At 31.1% G+C, this 24,037-nt stretch overlaps 1 protein-coding gene across 1 annotated transcript in view; it reads left to right on the forward strand.

The window, feature by feature from the left end:
• Window positions 1-277: 277 nt before the first annotated feature.
• Window positions 278-24,037, forward strand: part of Cdc6 (Cell division cycle 6) — a 51,787-nt gene continuing 28,027 nt past the window's right edge. Inside the window, exons 1-6 of the mRNA XM_075357961.1 lie at window positions 278-391; window positions 9,241-9,491; window positions 14,586-14,705; window positions 14,824-15,032; window positions 18,728-18,894; window positions 21,752-21,998. Coding sequence (XP_075214076.1) covers window positions 9,263-9,491; window positions 14,586-14,705; window positions 14,824-15,032; window positions 18,728-18,894; window positions 21,752-21,998 — 972 coding nt within the window. The 5' untranslated portion in view covers window positions 278-391; window positions 9,241-9,262. The remainder of the gene's footprint in view (window positions 392-9,240; window positions 9,492-14,585; window positions 14,706-14,823; window positions 15,033-18,727; window positions 18,895-21,751; window positions 21,999-24,037) is intronic.

A 24,037-nucleotide genomic window follows, 5' to 3' on the forward strand; every position in this document is an offset into this window, starting at 1 on the left:
GCATAATTAATTCTATGTTGCAAGTAGTTAGGTTTTTAAATACTCACTTATTGAATCTTTGTTTATTTTGAAAAGAAAAAACAAGAATAATTCAATAATTCATACGTTTATAAATAGAAATCATATTTTGTTACAGTGAATTAAATTTTTTTACAGTTGGTAGTACTTTTTAGCTTTACACCACTTTGTGAGTTCCCGCCGATTTCCCGCCACCTGCCATAAGTACCTGAGGGTTTATGCAAGTCTGCTACTTAGTAGTTTGTAAATTTTAGTGTACTATTTTTAAAGTTTAAGAACAAAAATTTTTTTAATTGTGAGTTAACATTATTTTCTGCACTGTAAAGAGGTAGCTGCATAAGTTTCAGAGATTAAAGTTTAGAATTTGAACCAGGTACGAGAATGTGTAATGTGTTTACGTGTTGTGTGAATATATATATATTTTTTTTGAGTTAAGGTGTATTATGTTTATCTTATTTTTTTCCGATGAGGTTGGAATGTTTTTACCATTATTAGATTAGAGAATTTTTTAACGAAAGACTTGTTTTTACGCATTAATTGTAATATTAGATGTATTTTAGTGTTCGTTTTGTTTATGCTACACCCTTTCGTCTTAAGACTATATTTTTTACATAGAACATAATCATCTTTTTGTGTAAGGCTGTTTTTCAATGAAAAGTTATGATTTACAGGAAATCCTTTGTTGCTGGTTAATTTTACTATTTGAACGTTCGAGGTTAAATAAGTTTGCTGATTTGTGGTGTTACTGAACTAAAAGTTTTGTAAATGACAAGGTCATGTAGATTTTTATCCCTCTGTTAAGTAGTATTGTTACTTTATTATACTGCAATAATTTTTCTATTTTGTGGAGAAATATTGAATTAATGGCTAAAGGTGATATTACTTGTTGACATGTAACTTTTGTTCTTGTTTTGTGTAGTCATTTAATTAGTATAATGTTTAACTGCACTAACTTCCGATTTAAATTAAAAACAGATTTGCTATCTGTTTTTAATTTAAAATACTGAAGTTAAGTTAAATAACAGTTAGATTTTTATAATTTACAAAGTAAACTTGTAAGTTCTCATTTTGATAATTTAACATCATTTTGTTTACTATTAATTTCCTTTTTTTATGAAGTAATACACACAAACACACACACAAAATAATTTTAGCAATTCTTAAACCTGTTTTAAAATGTTGCAGTTTTATTAATTTAAATTTATGCGATTTCAGGAAGTTTGTGTTGATGGCTTTTATTACTTTTGCTATAAGCGTTTTTCAGTGTACTACTATTAGATTAGGCAACATATTTCAATTCAAAATGTTTTAAATCTGATTGAAATTATGGAGAAAACTATCTCAAACAATACTCTTAGTCATATGTCAAAAACTGATGACTTTGCTATTTAATAATTCTGCTACTGGAATGATCTATTTATTCACAAATCATTATTTACCTTTATATGAATCTTTCTTAATGTTAAGTGATTCAGTTGAATATATAATGTTGATATGGCTCAATTAAGTGGTATGAATTGATTCAGTTTAAGATTTATTAAGTTTAATAAATTTAAAAATGTTTCGTTTTAACTTCATAATATTGAGTAATAATAACTATTAATGTTCTCTCAAAAAGTCAGAATAAGTTTACCATATACAAAAATGGGCTGTCAGATCAATCACTGTATAGGATCTATAAGTATGAAATCACGTACATTAATATTTAGAAAATTAGAAATGTTAAATTATTGTATTTATATTTATTAATGTTCATTTGTCAAAAAAAAGATCACCTTTCCTAACAAATAATTATATTCACCTATATCAAATCAGAAAACATAACTGTTTTCATGTAACTCAATAATATATCAGCTTATTAGTAAGGGCCTTTTTATTATCCTTGTTTTTAATAAATTACTGAAGCATTTAAAAAAGTTTTTTGTCTATTTATTTAATATATACTTAAAAGAACAGTACAACCGTAGTTGAATTTTTAAATTATACTAATTAAAAATTAAAAATCCTAAAATCCAGACCACCTAGTGGTTAACTTGTCATCGCAAATCACCTGATTTTGAAGTTGAGAGTTATAAGGTTTACATCCCAGTAAAGGGAGTTACTTTTATACAGATTTGAATACTAGATCATGGATATCTGTGTTCTTTGGTGGTTGGATTTTAAAATAATCTTTATTAGTTTATTTAAAAATGCAGTAACAGAGTAGTAGTGTTTTAGTAAAAGAAAATTTTTTAATTGTGCTTTAGTAAATTGGTTGAAGAATTTTGTCTAAAGTGCTTAGTAATTTATTACAAATGTCATGGTAAGCCATAGTAAGGTCTCTTGTAAGTTGAAGTGTTGTTGAAGTTTATGAAAACAATTCTGTTTTTTATTTGATGTGGGTGGATATTGTTTCTTTTTTGAAAAATAAGTGACTGTTGAATGAATTTAAACAAGCACATTTTTAATTTAAAAGTAGGCACAGTATTGTTTTTACTGGTGTTAATAATTTTGGTGATTTGCATTGTATTGTAGGTTACGAAATAATACATATTTTAGAATTGAACAAAAAAAGGAAGTGGTCAAAGAATTTATCCTACTTTCTATGTATTTTAGATTATTTCAGCTAATTTTCATTTCTAGTTTTGTTATTTAGGTTACATTTACAATCCTAATGTGAAAATTGTTGTGTAAGCAAATAAAGGTTTTGTTTTGTTTTTAAGAAACTGGTGAATATTTATATGATGTTTAGGCGTGCAAACAAAAGATTATATATACTCGTATATGTGTGTGTGCCCCCCCCCCACACACACACCCCTACACATATGGACATACATACATATTGATTTTTAGTCTATTTTTATGACTGTTTTTAATATTAAGAAAAGGGCTATTGAGACTAGAAATAAAATAGATTGAATAAATCACTCATTTTTGGAGACAACATGTTTTGCTGTATTCTTGTAGTGCTCAGTCTTAAAATACAGAAAAGTATTGTTTATTTATTAATAATTACGAAATATGGAAAAACCATTGCATTGTGCGTCAAATTTAGATGCAAAATTTCTGATCACAGAAATAAATTTTTTTTTAATGGTACACTACTATTTTTGTTGCACACAAAGTGAAATTCTGGGTGTTAAAAAAGAAAAGTCTTGTGAGATGATAAAATTGATTTAATTTGTAACAAAATTAAGGTCTGCTGGTTTTCTCAGAATTGCCTTAACAAAATGCTAAGCTTGTCATCATTATTAAATATTTATTATGCCTTAATAATATATTCTCATCTAAATTATAATGTCATTTTGTGGAACTCCCTCAAAAAGTCAGTACAAGTTATAAAGATATGTACTGTCATTATCTGGTACCCACAATTATGAATCGTGTAGACCAATATTTAGAAAATTATGTTAACTTATCCTGGTGTTTAAATGTATGTTTATTAATTCAACAATACTAAAGCTTAAAAGAAAGAGCCTATGCTACTGTATTTTAATAAATTACCGAACATATAAACATCTTCCCACCAATTTATTTAAAATATAATTTAAAGATATTGCTTTATAGAAAAAATATTATTGTTCTGTTATGAATTAAAAAAAAAAAAAAAAAACAGATTAAATGATTATAAATATAAAAATGCTGAATTTTCTGCCTTTTATTCAACATATACTAAATATATGTTCAAAAAATTTTCAATAATGGCTTATGAATTAAGTTATTTTGTATTGATTTTTTATATTTAAACCTTAATACTATTTCATTTTTTAATATTTAAAATAATTAATATGGACTTTAAACACATTTTTTTTTATCATATAGTTTTATTAAAATATCTATTAAATATTTAATAATTATTTAATATTTTAATATATTTTTAATTTTAATTTTTTATAATATTTATGATTTATGTTATAAAGATTTGTTCAGAATAAAAGATTTATTTATTTTACAGACAAATCAGTTTACCGGCTCATCGTAGTTGGCTCTTCTATCTTATTCTTGGTCAAGCTACTAAGATTTTCTTATTATTCTTTTGACCATTCTCCACTCTTGTAAAAATGCAAGTGTAGTGGGGGATTTATGTAACCCAACAACAGGCAGAGCCTGGACAGAAATCCCTTGCTAGTTAGTTGGTCATTCTTATTATCAAGCGGGTATTTATTTATTTGGTGGTCATACATTAGTTTAATTTAGTTATGGGTGGAATTGTGGATTGTGTTCCTATCTTTTAGACCAGACTGAAAGTTTTACTTGGGCTGAACTTGGGACAGGAGCATGAAGTGTGCATCTTCCTTCTGGCTTGATTCCCCTTCAGTTTGTCCCCCGAAGGTCTGTTTGTGTTGGTGCCTTTTGGGCCAGGAGGAATGGCCCAAAAGGCACCAACAAGTATGGCCCCATCAGGGGCCATACTTGTTGGAGGATGCAGTGCACTCTCTTCACCACAGAGAGTCGCATGTGTTAACGTTGATCTAAATTATAAGTTTAGGAAAGAGGGATGGTTGGTGAAACAAGAGTTGAAAAACTCTTCTTCACTTTTGCCATCTTCATTATCTTGTCTCGGCCTATCCAGGTTGAGCAAGTTTCAGTTGATAGCAGTGGGTACTTCTTTATTTTTTAGCCTCCCTTTCTGTGAAACTGGTTGTAAATTGTATTGTGAATGTCAGTGTTTACATCTCAAATGTCCAAAAGTTTTTTTTTTTCATTTTAGTCACTCTTGTTTTTCTTATTCTTTATCTATCTGTGTCATTATCTTTCAGGTCTATACATCTTACTTTATGTTGTTGGAAATTTTTGTTTATCATTCACACTTCATCTGTAGAATTATATTGATAACCAGTATTTTTCTATTTAGTCTCATCTTATTTCTGGATTTTACTTCACTTTTTACAGTTCACTAATTTTTACCATTTTTCTGTCGTTCTATTTTTTAATATTAATTTGCTCTTAAATTTTGTAAAAAAACATATTTTTATAATTGTCCCATTAAATTCTGTTTGCAGATTTATAAGGTGGAATTTACATTTATATATATATATATTTTTTTTATATACTATGTATAATACAATATTTTTTCAGGCTCCGCAAGGCTTATAAATTTGCAAACAGAATTTGATGTTGACATTCTTATTAAAATTATTTAAGTTGGCATTCAAAGATAAGATACTGATAAATTAACAGTTATTGCAATACTTTTTCATTCTCTTGCCAACAAATATTTGTTTTGAATTTTTAAAATGCTTTTAAATTTTATTAATGACAATTTTTATGAAATTAAAGTAAAAAAAAGATAAAATTTAATGTGTAAATGTAAACAGATGCAGAATTATTAAAAATATCACTGAAGGTGTGTTTAGGCCTGAAAATGTTTTGAACATAAAAAAGTAAAGATAAGAATGTTCTCTAATTCTGCAGTTTGCTTTGCTTAGGCTGAAAAAATTTATTATATATCGTTATTTAATGTTTTTTTGTTTTTTTTTTGTCTTCAGTCATTTGACTGGTTTGATGCAGCTCTCCAAGATTCCCTATCTAGTGCTAGTCGTTTCATTTCAGTATACCTCCTACATCCTACATCCCTAACAATTTGTTTTACATATTCCAAACGTGGCCTGCCTACACAATTTTTTCCTTCTACCTGTCCTTCCAATATTAAAGCGACTATTCCGGGATGCCTTAGTATGTGGCCTATAAGTCTGTCTCTTCTTTTAACTATATTTTTCCAAATGCTTCTTTCTTCATCTATTTGCCGCAATACCTCTTCATTTGTCACTTTATCCATCTGACTTTTAACATTCTCCTATAGCACCACATTTCAAAAGCTTCTAATCTTTTCTTCTCAGATACTCCGATTGTCCAAGCTTCACTTCCATATAAAGCGACACTCCAAACATATACTTTCAAAAAATCTTTTCCTGACATTTAAATTAATTTTTCATGTAAACAAATTATATTTCTTACTGAAGGCTCGTTTCGCTTGTGCTATTCGGCATTTTATATCGCTCCTGCTTCGTCCATCTTTAGTAATTCTACTTCCCAAATAAGAAAATTCTTTTACCTCCATAATCTTTTCTCCTCCTATTTTCACATTCAGTGGTCCATCTTTGTTATTTGTACTAAATTTCATTACTTATGTTTTGTTCTAGTTTATTTTCATGCGATAGTTCTTGCGTAGGATTTCATCTATGCCGTTCATTGTTTCTTCTTCTAAATCCTTTTTACTCTCGGTTAGAATTACTATATCATCAGCAAATCGTAGCATCTTTATCTTTTCACCTTGTACTGTTACTCCGAATCTAAATTGTTCTTTAACATCATTAACTGCTAGTTCCATGTAAAGATTAAAAAGTAATGGAGATAGGGAACATCCTTGTCGGACTCCCTTTCTTATTTCGGCTTCTTTCTTATGTTCTTCAATTGTTACTGTTGCTGTTTGGTTCCTGTACATGTTAGCAATTGTTCTTCTATCTCTGTATTTGAACCCTAATTTTTTTAAAATGCTGAACATTCTATTCCAGTCTACGTTATCGAATGCCTTTTCTAGGTCTATAAACGCCAAGTATGTTGGTTTGTTTTTCTTTAATCTTCCTTCTACTATTAATCTGAGGCCTAAAATTGCTTCCCTTGTCCCTATACTTTTCCTGAAACCAAATTGATCTTCTCCTAACACTTCTACTCTCCTCTCCTGTATAGAATTCTAGTTAAGATTTTTGATGCATGACTAGTTAAACTAATTGTTCTGTATTCTTCACATTTATTTGCCCCTGCTTTCTTTGGTATCATGACTATAACACTTTTTTTGAAGTCTGATGGAAATTCCCCTTTTTCATAAATATTACAATCTATCCAGTTTGGATAATCTATCAATCGCTTCCTCACTTGCATTGCGCAGTAATTCTACAGGTATTCCGTCTATTCCAGGAGCCTTTCTGCCATTTAGATCTTTTAATGCTATCTTAAATTCAGATCTCAGTATTGTTTCTCCCATTTCATCCTCCTCAACTTCCTCTTCTTCCTCTATAACACCATTTTGTAATTCATTTCCTCCGTATAATTCTTCAATATATTCACCCATCTATCGACTTTACCTTTCGTATTATATATTGGTGTACCATCTTTGTTTAACACATTATTCGATTTTAATTTATGTACCCCAAAATTTTCCTTAACTTTCCTGTATGCTCCGTCTATTTTACCTATGTTCATTTCTCTTTCCACTTCTGAACACTTTTCTTTAATCCACTCTTCTTTCGCCAGTTTGCACTTCCTGTTTATAGCATTTCTTAATTTCCGATAGTTCCTTTTACTTTCTTCATCACTAGCATTCGTATATTTTCTATGTTCTCTTTCCACTTCTCTTTCCACTAATGTTTCTCTTTCCACTTCTGAACACTTTTCTTTAATCCACTCTTCTTTCGCCAGTTTGCACTTCCTGTTTATAGCATTTCTTAATTTCCGATAGTTCCTTTTACTTTCTTCATCACTAGCATTCGTATATTTTCTATGTTCATCCATCAGCTGCAATATATCGTCTGAAACCCTAGGTTTTCTACCAGTTTTCTTTATTCCGCCTAAGTTCGCTTCTGCTGATTTAAGAATTTCCTTTTTAACATTCTCCCATTCTTCTTCTACATTTTCTACCTTATCTTTTTTACTCAGACCTCTAGCATGTCCTCCTCAAAAATCTTCCTTACCTTCTCTTCCTCAAGCTTCTTTAAATTCCACCGATTCATCTGACACCTTTTCTTCAGGTTTTTAAACCCCAATCTAAATTTCATTATCACCAAATTATGGTCGCTATCAATGTCTGCTCCAGGGTAAGTTTTGCAGTCAACGAGTTGATTTCTAAATCTTTGCTTAACCATGATATAATCTATCTGGTACCTTGCAGTATCGCCTGGCTTTTTCTAAGTGTATATTCTTCTATTATGATTTTTAAATTGGGTGTTGGCAATTACTAAATTATACTTTGTGCAAAACTCTATAAGTCGGTCCCCTCTTTCATTCCTTTTGCCCAGCCTGTACTCACCCACTATATTTCCTTCCTTGCCTTTTCCAATGCTTGCATTCCAATCTCCAACTATTATTAAATCTAAATTTATATTTAATGTACAAAGGAAAAAGAAAAAAATGGACTATAAAAAATTTAATCTAAGTAAATTAATATATATTTTGATTTTTGAGGAAGGGGAGAATTTGGGGGCAAAATGTTTTTAAAATGGTATGATAAGCATGTCTACATGTACTGAGATTAGTATAAAATGTTGGCAAAAGTTTGAAAAAATTGACCCAAAGAAACCATCTACCCCACCCTGTGGAAATATTGATCCTAAATTTTTATCAACAAATTGCTTCATACTTTCCTTCTTGCAGCATACCTCTAGAGCTATGATGGTCAGGAAAGTAAAAGTACTGCCTGACCGTTTATCTTTATGTATCAAGAGTAACTGTGGTAAAATGTTGATCAGACCAGCTTTGCAGAATACACAGTTAATTATAAGATAAAAAATAAATTTGATTATCATTACATATAAATTTAATAAAATAAAAACTCATCAAGTAATGCTAAAATAAATACATGAAGTTATTAAATGTAAAATATAACTATAAAATAATTTACAATTCAGACATTAATAAAATTATATGAGCAAATTTTTATGTACTTATTGGAGGGGATGTAGAAAATTCGGGGTATTTTTTATAATTTTTTTAATTAGTATTTAAAAATTCATCAGATATTGCTTCTTAAAAATAAAATCTTTTAATTTTATTTTAAGTATCTTTGTAAAGTTTATTTTTTTAAATGGTCCAGTATTTAAATATTAAGTGTGGCAATAAAAGCATAATTGGAGCCTTTCTTGTAAGCTGAAGTTTTATATTGAATTTCACAAATGTGTGATTAAATTTGTTTGTTATTAAGCTGCAGATGAGCAGCTTAGATGAGGTGAATTCACATCTTTCATACGAATACATTTAAAAAAATTAACATTTTTAATTCTTTTAATTTGGGTATTGTTAGTCTGTGTATTTCATCTACTACTGATCTGGTTGTAATTGAGATTTCATGCTCAGGACTTGTGGCAGTACATTTTTTTACTATTAATTATTCAATTTCAGAATTTGTTCTATTTGTCATGATTATCTACTTTTCATTTTTTAATTATTAATTGTGTATTTTAAGTAATTAATTTTTGTTTTCGCTTTATCAATCTTTTTTTATTTCTATGCAAATTTTGTTTGTTTCAGTTGTTAATTGTATAGATTTAATATGTTACAAACAAAAATTACATTTCCTGCTTGTAAAAGATTGTCTTCATCTTCAAAGAAAAAACATTTTGATGAAAAGGAAAATGGCCGTAAAAATAAATTATGTTCACCAATAAAAAGCCCATCTAAATTAACATGTAATAATGAAAGAGAACAAACATTTTTATTGAAGGTTAATTCTCCACAAAAACGAAATAGTTGTACCAATAATGTTAACTCAATCAGTGCAGGTAGTATATTTTCTTCTCCTATTCTATATTTTATTTTTTTGTAATAATTTTTTTAAGTCAAATAAATGTTTACAATAACTCTAAGAATTTTTTTTGTATGAGATAGTTATGTTTTATTATGTATGGTTTTTACTTTATCTAAAGATTTTATATGGTTAAAAGGTTTTTGTATGTTTATTTAAAAACCAGGCTGGTGTGATATATTATGGTATATCTATAAAATATTAATATGTATACATACATACATACGAGGGTTGTTCAGTAAGTTCTCAGCCTGACAAATAAGACGAGATTTTTCAGAAATTAAAAAATATTTTTCAATGTTGTCACTTTGCAATTCCGTACATTTAGACCAATGGTTTCCTACCATTTTAATACATTCAATGTAATGCAGTTTGTCCAACTCTGCAAAATGAATTTTCATTCAACCAGCCATTTGTTGAGGTTTGGGAAGAGGAAGTAATCACTAGGTGTCAAATTGGTGAATATAACGCATATCAAAGCACTTTGAAGCACAGGTCATGGAATTCTGCAGCAGCAACAACCTGATATGTGTATGCAGGCCCATTATCATGGTAAAAGAGCAGTTTATTTGTGGCCAAATGTAGAAATTTAACCTGAATAACACCCTTCAATTGGTACAGCAATGGCGTTTTTACTGACAGGTGATGCTGAGGTTACTGATATTCTTTATATATACCCCCCCGCATTGTCCAATCTTATGGCCTGAAAATAAATGCAGATTAGACACATGTTCTAACAAGAGATGGCTCATGCGCTATCATCCAGTTGGATGGTATACAAATTGAACAAGTGTAAGAATTCAAATATTTGCGCTCACTGGTCCAGGAGAAGAAAGTAGCAACTATGGCAGAAATCCACAGTCAAATTGGTCAAGCAACCACAGCATTTGTTTCCCTGAAGTAGTGCTTGTGGAAACAAAGCGACATCTTGCTGAAGACCAAAGTTTGTCTTTTCTGAACCCTGATGCTGCCAATTTTATTGTATGCGGCAGAAACATGGACACTACTTAAGACAGACCTGAGCAAACTTGAAGTGTTCCAAATGCAATGCCTACGCGAGAACATCAGAGCGAGATCTGAATTGAGGATAACTGCCATCCCTGTGAACAGCAGCCAACAATTGAACAGTTTCAAAAACGAAGACTGCATTGGCTTTGACTGCAGAATGAGTGGACTGCAGACTGCTATACAAACTCTTCTGGCATGAACGAGACCCACCCATTGGAGAGCCCAATGAACAGCTCCAAAGAAAATGTGGATCAAGCTGATTGATGATATAAGAAACTGCGGGCTAAACCTTAATGAAGCCAGGACAACGGCATGGATCGTTATGCATGGAAGCATCTTGTTAGTGAAATCAGACAATCAGTGGCACCCACAGCAGCATACAGGCTTAAAAGTCGATTCAATCCAAAAGCCAGCTAGGGATCAAAAGAAGAAGAAGACAGTAGTGAAGCTTAATACTTTCCAGTAATGTACTCCAGGTAGTTTATAAGCACTGCACCATGAGAATCCTAATTACCTGTAGCCTTATTTTTTCCTGCACGTGAACTGTTTTTGCTTTCTTTGGAGCACCTTCATCTGTTTAGACTTTTTGGTCTCTGCTATATAATAATCAACTCATGTTATTTCTACTGTTATAAAATGTCAAAAAAATTCATAATTGTGTTTAAATGAGTCTTAAGATCGTTTAGAAGTGTTCAGTTTTTGTTTTTTTGTGGACTGTTAACAAATGCAGTATCCACCAAGTGGAAAGCTTTTTCATATACAAAAGATTGTGTAAATGTAAAGGACATGGTCTGTTGAGATGCTTGCAATGTCAGGAAGCTTGTGTACCTTTAGTCAACGATCATTTAATTTTGTGTTCTGGATTTCTCTGGCAATTTTGTCAGTCATAGCAGTTTTTGGGTGACCTGAGTATTTATCATCTTGAATGGCTGTACTATTTAGGAGGATACCTTTTTTTTACAGCAGAAAATACTATTCCCTTTATTCCTTTTCCTTGATATTTTCTTCTGCTCGGGGATTTTTTAAGTTTCATTTAATTACTCAACTGGATTTGTGCTACGCGTATGGGAATTCATAGAATACTGTAACACAGATCTTCATCTGGTTTAGTGAAGGCAACTTCACCACTGGATCTATCCAATGACTACAAAAGTTCCAATTTGGGACTTATTATAGGTCTTATTGGGTAAATTTAAATCTCTTAATTTTCCTCATTCATATAAATTCAAATTAAACTTAATTATAATAGTAAAGTTTTCATATCAGAGAAATTATCATGGTAGAATGTACTCTTAAGGGATGATTACTAGGATGGAAACATTCTATCACCACTTTACAGCCTGGACCTCTCACCTAGTGCCTTCCTTTAAGGGAAGTGCTGGGTTTCCAGTAGTTTGAGGACAATGATGAGTTGAAAATATTAGTGTTGAACAAGGTGTATAAGTTTCGTTAGATGCCAGAAATTCTTAGAAAACTGTGGTTTTATTAAGAAAAATAAGTAAATATGTACAAATATATCACAAGTAATACATTTTTATTTATATGACCTATCCCAGCCCTTAATTTTGAAACCCATCTCATATCTTGAGTACTCGGGCATCACATTACTGGTTCAATTTAAATTGATCATTTCTAATATATGCTACAAAAATAATTTTGTTTCAGATAATAGAACTCTGAATTCTCTAAGGAAAATTCTTTCCAATCTCCAGAATTGAGTAGTATGTTGAGTGATTCAAAACTATAAATGTTTTATGGATTTTTTAATTTTTATTTGCATCTGGAATGAACTTCTTCATGCTTGCTTTTTCCATTTTATCAGTCAAGGGAGCCTTGCAATGCATGTTTTGTTTCAGGGTTGTATAAAATATTGATTATACACTATTCATTTGTATTTTAGACTTTTTCTTAATTGCAGAAATAAGCTCTCATTGAGAGCTTTCCAACGATATAAGTGGTACTTATTTTCATTGGTTCCAGAGTTATAGTCAAATGAAATTTTAATTAATGAAATATTTGGATCTTGTAATGGAAAGGCCACATCGGTTCGAATCAGACTTCATTTCCTTTTTTTTTTTTTTTAATTTAAATATATTGATTTAATAATAATTATTAACCTCTGATTGCAAAAAAAATTGTGATAAATAATAATTAAATAATAACAATAAAAAAAAATGAAAAATATCAGAAGTTATTAATGAAAAAAAAATTTTATGTACTTTTAATAAACAAAAAGCAGTTCAAAGCTAAACAAAAAGCAAATATAAGATTAAAATTTTATTTCGGTTTCAATCCAGTTTGTTACGGAGAATCAAAGGTCACCATGGTATATTAAGTAGAAAAAACATTGTGAGTTGAAAATAAACCAAATAAAATAAAATTTTGTTTATTTTGGGGGCTCCCCATACTCAATGAGAATCATTCAGGTAAAATTCATTTTCAAGAAAATAATCCCCAAGGGGGAATAATAAATCTACAAAAAAGACTTTTAACATTCACAAAATACTTTATCCCAGACAGGAATGTTTGGGATTGCAGAGGATAGGCTTGCTTGTTCAAGACAATGCTTGACCTCATACGGCACAACTGACGCTGATAAAAGCTATTAACAAAGTGGCTTGAGAGCTCCTACCTCATCCTCTTTACAGCTCTGATCTTGCCTCTTCAGATTTTTATCTGTTTGGTCTGATGAAAGAAGCTTTGCGTGGCATCAAGTTCAATGACAACGAAGAGTTAAAAAAAAAATTACAAAACTGGCTTTGTAATCAAGGTAAAGAATTCTTCACTGAAGGGATAAGAGACTCGTAAAAAGATGGGACAAGAGTAGAGAAGTTGGAGGGTATTACATAGGAATGTAGACAAAAAAATTGTATATATTTAATAAATAATTTTTACTGTACAGCTATTTGTCTGTTTAATTATTGAATGACCCTTGTACATACTACATACATACTTCCTAAATACATAACACTCCTTTTTGGGCTGTTGTGTAAAAATGTGAAAGTTGTTTTAAAATAAAAATAGTGTTTTCATTTATTTGCATAACAATTTGTTATCATTGTCATTATGAACAGTTTTAAAAAGTTTTTATCCTTTGACTGACCCAAAGGTTTCCGAATGACAATGATTTTTCTTTTTGTTTCTTAGTTGTAGTACATCGTGGATACCGGTGTTCTTTGGTGGTTGGGTTTCAATTAACCACACATCTCAGGTATGGTCGAACTGAGAATGTACAAGACTACACTTCATTCACACTCATACATATCATCCTCATTCATCCTCTGAAGTATTATCTAAACGGTAGTTACCGGAGGCTAAACAGGATAAAGAAAGAAAGTTGTAGTACATGACAAAAAGTTTGCTGCAATACTACATATATTTAATTTTCAATCAAATTTGTTTGCACACTTACAAATTCCTACTTCTGCTGATTTACATATAGCTAATGATGATTTTTCCTTGTAAAAAAATTAAAATTCTTTTTTTCTTTATGATAGTCATTTCACTAACTAGATGGTCATCAGTTGTCTCGTGATTAATGTCAACATTTGCTATTATTAATTGATTTTTGTTGTGTATAATTTGAAATGATTAAATCTCTCATAATTTGTGTTATATTATAGATATTGAAAGTAAACTTATGCCAGTCTCATAAGATGTAAGGTGAGAATGTCTCATTTGAGAGAATCAATCTAGCAGCATCATGAGACAGTATTGCCATCACATTATTTTTTTAAATGGACATTTCTGGCAAATGAAAAGTTTTTATGCACATCGGTAGAAAAAGAGTTAATAAATGAAAATTTTAATGTTTAAAGGTTCATGTGGTGATTGATTTTTTTATTACTGGCAGCACAATAAAAGAAAGGTGCTCTTCTATCAATCGCCTAAGCTCTCAGCAATCCTAACAGTGATATTGTATAGTAGATCAATGAGATCAAAAAAATCTTTGTCTCATCATGCTTTCTTACTCTAATACTGTACCGTGAAACTAAATATATATATATATATATTTTACTAGTCCTTGTAATTTTATTTCAAATATTAAATATTTATGTTGCAGATGATGTTAGTCCTTCTAAAAGGGAAAAGTTAACTCCATGTTCATTAATAAGAAAGCTAACTGTTGATAGCCCCAGTTCAAGGAGAGAATCTATTGCAAAAAGAGAGTTATTCTGTACAGGTCTGTATAATAAAATGGTTATTTAAATATTTTTAACTAAAATTTTCAGTGACTTTCTATCATGATGTGTAATTTTTTTGAGTATTCAGTTTTATTGCTCTTTATTAAATGTTCTCAGGTGAAGAGAAAAATAATATAAAACATGCTGTAAGGGCATTACATAGCACAGCGCCAACTTCTTTACCGTGCCGAGATGACAAATTATCAGAATTAAAATTTTTTTTAGAAACTCATTTAAAGGACGAAATTTCTGGTACATTATATATATCTGGACCACCTGGAACTGGAAAAACAGCATCTCTTAATCTTCTCTTTTCAGATTCTAAGGTATTTAGATTATATTTATTACATTTTATATTATATTAGAAACTGTTACGGTTTAATATATGATTTTATCAATCTATTTTTGAAAATCCTTTGTATTTTTATCTTGAACTATAATCATTCATAGTAGTCTTTTTTTTTAGATTATGTAAGATCACATCGTTGTTTGATGTCTATGTATAAAACAGTTTCATATTTAAAAAATTAACAATTTAACTTATTCATTTGTTTGTATTTACGAATGAGCAATCTAATTAAAATATTTTCTTTTACATAAAGAGTGAATAACCAAACAAATAACTTTGCCAATGAATTTTAAAATAATAATAATTAAAAGATTAAATATAAAAACGATGAATTTTCTGGATCTCTGTTTAGTATGTATGTAAATAAAGAAAGTGTGTGTAATAAATAAAGATAAATATTGTTATTAAAAGAAAAAAGATTTTCATTACAATAATTTTGTTTAAAATTATGATTCTTTTAACTCTTAATGTTTTGCTGTTTTGTAAAAATGCAATATAACTACAGCCTGCATTAAACAGAGGAGCATGAGGCCGACACTAAATTATTTTATAAATAATGTTTCCTCCATCCCAGTTTCATTGCTAATTTCAGCTGCCTTTGACCTTGATGTTTATCAACTGGCCCCTTTCCTATTTTCCCTTCTACTGATCTCTAAAAATACCCATTACTTTTATCACATTTAATATTTTTATTTGTTTATTTATTTTTATCATTTTATCTCTTTACTATATTTAAGTCGGTAGTGTAGAATAATGGGTCAGGGAAAATATTTCTTCGTATTTAAATGCAAAAGTAAAACAGTAATGTATTTATTATTGTTATTGTTAATATTCATTAAGTTTGGCCAGCACCTCCTGTAACACTCCGTGTATATGATGGTTTAGGGAAATGGTTTCTTCTGATTTTGATCCAAAAGTAAACAATTTTTTATATTTGAGTTGAGATTTATTAAACCAAACAAGTGCTGTTTTGATCGATAACATTTTGCAATTTTTGAGGTAAAATCATAATCCTTAGCAGATAGATGATTTTCATTGGCTTCTTTGATGCCAATTTCATGCCACTAAGAAAATTTTACAAAGACCAATACAAATGGTAGTTTGATGGTGCTAGGTTAGGACAAACAAAAAAAAAGAGAAAGGTCAGGACTTACCGTGGATATGTCAAAATTTTGCAGAAAAGCTCTCAATTTTCAACGATCACCAAAGATATGTGGCGTTGTGATAGAAGACGACACCTTTCATGTAGATGATCAATTCTGGTTGTTTTTGGCACAATCTTTCTGGTTGTTGACATTAGAAGTTAGAACCATTCGTTTGACCAAATGACACCAGCTCATAGTGAACAATTCCTTTCTGATCCCCACCGATCCAAAGCATCACTTTTCTTTGCATCAATTCTGGCTTTGCCAGTTTTCGAAGCTTCACCTTGCTTTGACCAAAGTCAAAGCACTGTACATTATTATTGTATGTGATCCATTTTTCATCGTCTGTAATGAGCCATTTCAAAAAGCCTTTGACTTATATTTTAGCAATGATTTGCAGATGGAAATTTGATGAATTAAACTTTTCACCATTAAACCATGTTTCACCCAAATATATTCAGCCTTCTTCAAATTGTTTAAAACTGTTTTGTAGTCGATATTGATATTGTGACTTTTAAATATGTTGTCTTGTTCGATTTTTTCATTTTTTATTTTTGTTCAATAATTGCATTTATATTTTAGTCATTGGTCAACGAAAGTGAAGTGCATTATTGGAATCAAAATTTCCAGATTGCAAACACTTTAACCAGCTTTGTGCTACATGTACTGATACCATATCATATCCATGAATATTACAAATTTTTAGCAGCCTAATTCACATTCTCCTGTTTTTTTTAAATAAAATTTCAAAATGTATAAAACTTTTTTTTAATTTTCTCTCATTTTCAAGATGCTATAACTTAAATAAATAAAATAATGTTTCTAAAAATGTTATCACCTTTCATAAAAGCACAGAAATGTTGACAGATTTGATTAATATTATCAGCATTCTGTGTTCTAAAGCCATCTACTGGGAGAGTATGAAGAAATCCCCCCCCCCCCTAAACTATTATGTAATTCATTTTCTCTTTTTTAAAAATACAGGTTTTCTTTATTTTAATTAAAGTAGAATGTGGGATTTTATCTTTGGAGTGTAACCTTATGTAAAATAAACGAATTGTGTAAATTTAAAATTGTATAAAAGTAAATGCCTGTTAATATTATGAGGGTAAGTCAATTATTATCCGCAATTAATTATATTTTTGTTTATGTTGGTAATACTGTCGTGTTGCGTAGATGACGCATGCATGGTTTAATTGTTATTTCTGTGCAGGTTTGATGCTGCTAGGTTAGTTCCATTATCGCTGCCCTGCCGTTAACCATGGCTGCTCTGTTTTTTGTTTGCACCAAAGAAGAGCAACGTTCAGAAATCCGTTTTTTGTGGTCGGAAGATGTATCAGGGGCCGAAATTCATCCAAGACTTTTGGTACACTACGGGAACAGTGTGTTGCCACAATGGAGTGTCAACAAATGGATTGAAAAATTCAAAAAATGGTCGCACAAGTGTTATGCACGATGAAGGAGCCGGATGACCATTTACCGCCACAAATGAGGAAAACATTGAGCTTGCACGTGACATGGTTTTCTTAGACAGATGAGTAACTATCGATGAAGTGCCACATTGTTTGCAAATTTGTCACTGTTCTGCCTACGAAATTATTCACAACAGACTTGGGTTTCATAAAGTCTCTGCAACATGGGTTCCGAAACAACTCACACAGTTGCATAAACAAACGCGCTTGGACAACTGCCAAAAACATTTGGATCGCTATGGTAACGAATGGGACATCTTCTTAGACAGAATCATCACTGGTGACGAAACATGGATGATCCATCATTTCAAGCTGGAGAGTAAACGGCAGAGTATGGAATGGAAATATCCAAATTCACCCTGCAAAAAAAGTTCAAGACCCAACCGTCCGCAGGAAAACTGATGCTTACGGTTTTTTAGGACCCACAAGGCCTAGTACTGGAACATTATGAGGAAAAGGGCACGACAATAAGCAGTGTACATTATAGTGAGATGCTTACTGCCAAGCTGAAGCCTGCAATTCGAAGCAAACGCTGAGGACTGCTGTTGAAAGGTGTTGTGTTGTTGCACGACAATGCTTGTCCACATACTGCTACCCACACTGCTGAAACGCTCCAGAAACTCAACTTTGAAGTACTGGTTCATCCTTCATATAGTCCTGAATCTTACCCCTTCTGACTACCACTTGTATGGCCAACTCAAAGAGGCATTCAGGGGCCGTCGATTTACCTCGGACGAAACAGTGAAAGAAGCAGTGCATTCCTAGCTCCCAGCTCAACCAAAAACCTTCTTTTATGAGAGTATCAGGAAGCTTGTGCAACCATGGACCAAGTGCGTTGAAATGCAAGGGGACTATGTTGAAAAATGATGTACAAGTTTCCTATTTGTATTGCAATAAAATTTATAACTACACTGCAGATAATAATTGACTTACCCTTGTATATTATTTTTTATTTTTGTTTTAGTTATTTTTTTTATTTTCTTTCGATGTTATAAATTTTTATCAAAGGTATATATTTGTAAATAGTTTGCTTGCAGTTATGTTGTTTGTTTCAGATTTCTTCAAAATTTAAAATTATTAATGTTAACTGTACATCTGTAAAATCATCCAGTTCTTTGTATGCACGTATTGCAGAAGAATTAAAACTTAAAGTTGTTCCTAAATCTGAAAAAAAATATGTGACTGCTATTGAAAAATATATTACCTCATGTCAAAAGATGGTGTAAGTAATGTAATACATGTATGCATGCGTTTGTGAAGCAGGAGATGATTTTATACATTGATTGCCTGCTTTTGTTGACTTAATATAAAAATACCTAATGAATAAATACAGTTTTAACAATAATGTAATTTTCTGTGGAAGGTAATCTTTAGGATGGGAGGAAAAATGTATTTTTTAATATATAAACTAATAAAAAATTGGAAAATTAAAATATACTAGATTTATTTTATAAGTTTAAATTTTTACAAGACAAAACTTACGAGGCATATTCACAAAGTATGGGCCGTTTGGTCTTTAAAAAAAAATTAACTTGTGAGAAAGCTTTTTTACTTACAGTTTTAGTTTACTACATATCTACTTCACTTTTCCACATATTTGCGACCAGTTGACAATGGTAGTCTTCAGTTCCTCGTCATTTTCAAAATGTTCATCAAGCTTCCTTTTCAAATGCAAGAAGAGGAAGTAGTCGCTAGGTCCAAGGTCGGGACTATATGGAGGGTGGTCAAAAAGTTCCCAATAAAAATCTTGAATCTTCTTCTTGGTTAAGGCAGTGGTGTGAGGACTTACGTCCACGTTGTTGTGAAGGAGGATTATGCCAGATGACAGTTTCCCACGTCGTCAATTTTGGATTGCATGTCTCAGTTTGGTGAGTGTTATGCAGTATATATCAGCTGTAATTGTTGATCGATGTTCCATGGAATCAACCAAACTGACTCCTTTTTTGTCCCAAAAAATGATAGCCAACATTTTTTGACTTGAGTACGGAGATTGCTTAAACTTTTTCGGTTTTGGGAAACTTGAATGGCACCACTGCATTGACTGTTTCAATTCTGTATCGGTGTAGGATATCCATGTCTTGTCACCAAGACATTACCCACAGAAAAATGTGGGTAACAAATCATCTTCATCTTGTCAGTAGCGGTCCAAAAAATGCTTGTCCACTACACATTATTTGCTCTTTGTGTTGGTCGGTGAAAATTTTCGGTACCCACTTTGCACATAATTTGTGATATTCAAACATTTTTGTGACAGTCGTGTAGATAGAGGTACTTTCAACATGCGTAAATCATCAGCCAGAGCGCTAATCGACAATCACTGATCACATCGCAGTCTTCAGTTCACTTATTCAATGATTTCATCAGTCTGAATACTGGGCCTACCACTCCGCTCTTTGACATGCACATTTGTGCAGCCATTTTTAAAGTCTCGACACCATTGTCTAACCTTTCCTTCACTCATTACTGTAGGTCCATACACTAAGCACAACTTCCGATGAATTTCAGCTGAAAATCCTTTTGCACACAAAAATTTAATTACAGTGCGCACTTCACAACTGGCGGGAGAACAATTGTCGCAGACATTGTGATTTGCATTCAATGGGAGGCAAACAACTACTGAATCAAAACAACTGCAGTGGCTTTGTAAATAGCCAATAGATGGCCCTGTGTATGTGCAACTGTGTTCAAACCCGCTAATATTTAAATATAAGCTGATGGCCCTTACTTTATGAATGTGCCTCATAGATACCTGATGGTTGCTTCCTTTGTAATGTAATGATTTTACAATGTTTGAAATGTAATCTCAGGTTGTAACATTCTGGAAAATGTAGCATGTTGATAAAGAGCCATTAGGATTTTTGGTGAACTAGTCTTTATAGACCATAAAGCTCAAACAATTCCAAAATATTCGATTCCATTCTAATTAATGACAGTGTTTGTAGTCTGTTCTGTTATGTTATTTTTATAAGAATGTGTTTAAATAGCTAGAAACATAATTTACAATTTCATATGGTTAATTTGTGTTCAAATATGGGTTCTTATCTTTGTTCTAATAAAATCAATTATTGTTTAAGCCATATTGATAATTAAAAAAAATACAATCTGTGCCTCCGGTAATTATATTGAAATTATTTTTTAACAATAGTGAACTAAAATATCACCATTTATAAACTTGAATAGAAAATTGGCTTACAAAAAAAGGCCTTATTCTGCTTCTCTTGTCATTTTAATCAATTACCAAACAGTCATTAATAAATTACCAAATCATTTATAAAAAATCTTCCGAACAATTTATTTGTAATGAAATCGAAAGATTTTATTAAAAAAAAGCAGTATTACACTTGAAGAATTTTTAAATAATACTAATTAAGATAAAAAAAAAATCAGGAATTTTTTGTATCCCATTCAACAAGTTAATAAAATGTGTGGTCAAATGATTTTAATTAACTCTTTCTGAATTGTTAATTTTTTTATATTTAGTATCTTAATATTTTTATCATGATCTTATTTCATTTACATATATCTTAAACAGTTTATATGAACTCAGTTGCATTTATTTTTTATAGTGTAAGATTTTAGACTTTTTTAGAATTTAGTTTTTAATTAAAAAGGAATTTTTAAAATTATTTGTTAATTACAATGATTGTCCTTACAAATTTTTTCTTTAAGTTTTGATTATTGGAAATTTAACAAATTAAATTTACAAGAGATATGTAAAACTGTGCTTATTTACTTTAGTATTTGATCATTTATTTCAGTTTTTCATCTAAAATTGCATATAGTGTTAATTTTACTTAATAAATGTTTTGCATATGGTTATTAGTAAATTTATAACAGAACTTATAATTAGTGTTAGAGGTTTAGGTGTAGCATTGTTTGATGCTTAAAACAGAAATCCGATGAAATCTTTTACTTCCTCAAAGCATTTCCAGATTTATGATCTTTTTTTCATTATTTTGTTCAGAGGAATACGCTTGTAATTTATGACAGAAATTTTCTGAATTTATGACTAAATGTACGATTTAATAGATGTATTTGTGTGCTCACTTGTATTTGTTTTTATTTAATTTTTTTTATAGGTTATTAGTATTAGATGAATTGGATCAATTAGAAAGTCGGAAACAATCTGTATTATATTCTGTTTTTGAATGGCCTTCATTAAAAAATTCTCGTTTAGTTCTTGTTGGAATTGCTAATGCTTTAGATCTGACTGACCGAGTCCTACCTCGATTACAAGCAAGAGTTCAAATGAAACCACAGTTGTTACATTTTCCACCTTATACTCGTGAACAGATTGTTGAAATTATAACTGAACGATTGAATGAGGTAAGTTGAAATATTTTTCATTTTTTTATTGTTATCAGCTGGATTATCTGGATATTAACTGTGGTTTTCTTTTGATTATTGGTTCATAAAACATTAACAGAAGGCAGTTCAGGTTTCTGAGGAAACTAATGGTTTGTCTTTATTTTATTTTTGATGTCTTTTTTCTTTGCCCATCCTTTGTAATTTTACTACCTAAATAACTACTTTTAAAATAATAAATAGCTTCCGATTATGTTATATTATCTTAATTCTTCTTCATACTCCTTTCTGTTGTTATTTCATTCTTTTATTATTTTATTCCTTCTTTCATTTACAAATTAAAAACAAGTCAGTTTTATTTTAGTATTTTTCCCGATTGCATTCTAATTGCCTTTCCTTGTTGTTGTTTATTATATTTTAATAAATAAAATATTTACATCTTAGCAATGCATTTTTAAAATATTTGTAATGAAATACAAATAAGTAAAATAAATACCATCGGTATATTCATAAAATTGTAGAATGATCACAGCTGAAATCATATTCATTTTTAAGAACTTGATTTCATCTTTATAGATTATTATTATTCCAGGTAACAAAATATGGCAATCCTTCAATATTTAAATAACCTCAACATTTAAACTGTTGCCGAATGGCTTTGATGGCACATGGCACTTTAAATCCTTGTGGTAGCCCTGCAAAGGGTTGTCACTGAAAGGCTTCAACGGCTAATGGCATTTTAAAACCTTATGGTAGTCCTGAAAAGGGCTGTTGTTCCTAAACGGCTTAGGCAGGATGTTGTAATTCAAAATTACCGGCCAGGTCTGCTGCTCTGGTGGGGATGTTGGCATCCATCGGGAGGTCCCACGTTGAGCTGGCCAGGGAACCTCTTCTGTCCTCTTCCATCTTCTTCTTCTTTTTGGTCTTCGACGAATTGAAAATTCACTCTGGTATATGCCCTTTTATTGGAGCCTGTGAGTGGTGGGCAGCAGTACTGCTATGGTGGGGGATTGTGCAGTCATGTATGTGGTGGGAGTGATGCTAGTGCAAGTGTATATGTATACTGTACTCCTGCTGACATCTGAGCTGCTAGTGTTGCGTCTGTCAATATTAAGCTAGATATATATATATAGTTACAACTCTCCCGTGTCTAGGCAGGTGCATATGGATCCAGATCTGATGGATCTCACTGTAGTTGAATTATCAAGGTGTGGTGTGAAAGTTTGATCCTAGAGACGTGTACCTTTAGCCGGGTACCTTTTCGGTTGATTTCATAAACTTGCCCTGTTCGTTGAAGGACAGTGAACAGGCCTTCCCATGTAGCTTCGAATCCTGCATATTGAGCATCATGAGCAGGACCAGTGTGCTGCCTGACAAACACTTGGTCTTCCACCTGTTGGTTGCTCATCTCTGTTGTTTACAAACTTCTTTTGACAGATCTTCTGGTGTGATGCTGCCTTTTCCTCTTTCCTCAGTAGGTTGAGGTGTTTCCTCTGCTTTTGGGTGCTGCCCAAAAAAGATTTCTTTTTAAATATTCTGTTATGTCTCAGGTCTCTAACTGTCTCCCAATGAGTAGTTCACTTGGTGGCATGCCGGTCGCCACCAGACAGCATTTCTTTTGATCGGAATTTTCAATTCATGAGTGAATTGAAAATTCACTCTTGTGTATGCTCTTTTATTAGAGCTTATGACTGGTGGGGCTGCAGTTTCGCTATGGTGGGAGATCTGCGAGGTCAATTACATGATGGGAGTGATGCTTATGCAAGCGTGTATGTGTATTGTACTCTCACTGACATCTGAGTTGCTAGTGTTGCGTCCACCGAAATTAAGCTAGGCATATGTGTGGTAACAAAACATAGTATAGTGAAATTGTTTCTATTTTGTAGCAATCTATCAATTTTAACCAAATTGTAGCCATTTCTTATTTTTTTTTATAGCTAGTTTCAAAAATGGTCTGGCAGTACCTTCTTAAATAATGGTTGAAAGTGAAATTACTTGTGAAAAATATTCAATTGCCACTCTTTTGGTTAGATTATTGTAGCCTGAAATTTTTTGTCAAA

Source organism: Lycorma delicatula, chromosome 2 (genome assembly GCF_047948215.1).
Source record: "Lycorma delicatula isolate Av1 chromosome 2, ASM4794821v1, whole genome shotgun sequence".
NCBI classification, from domain to species: domain Eukaryota; kingdom Metazoa; phylum Arthropoda; class Insecta; order Hemiptera; family Fulgoridae; genus Lycorma; species Lycorma delicatula.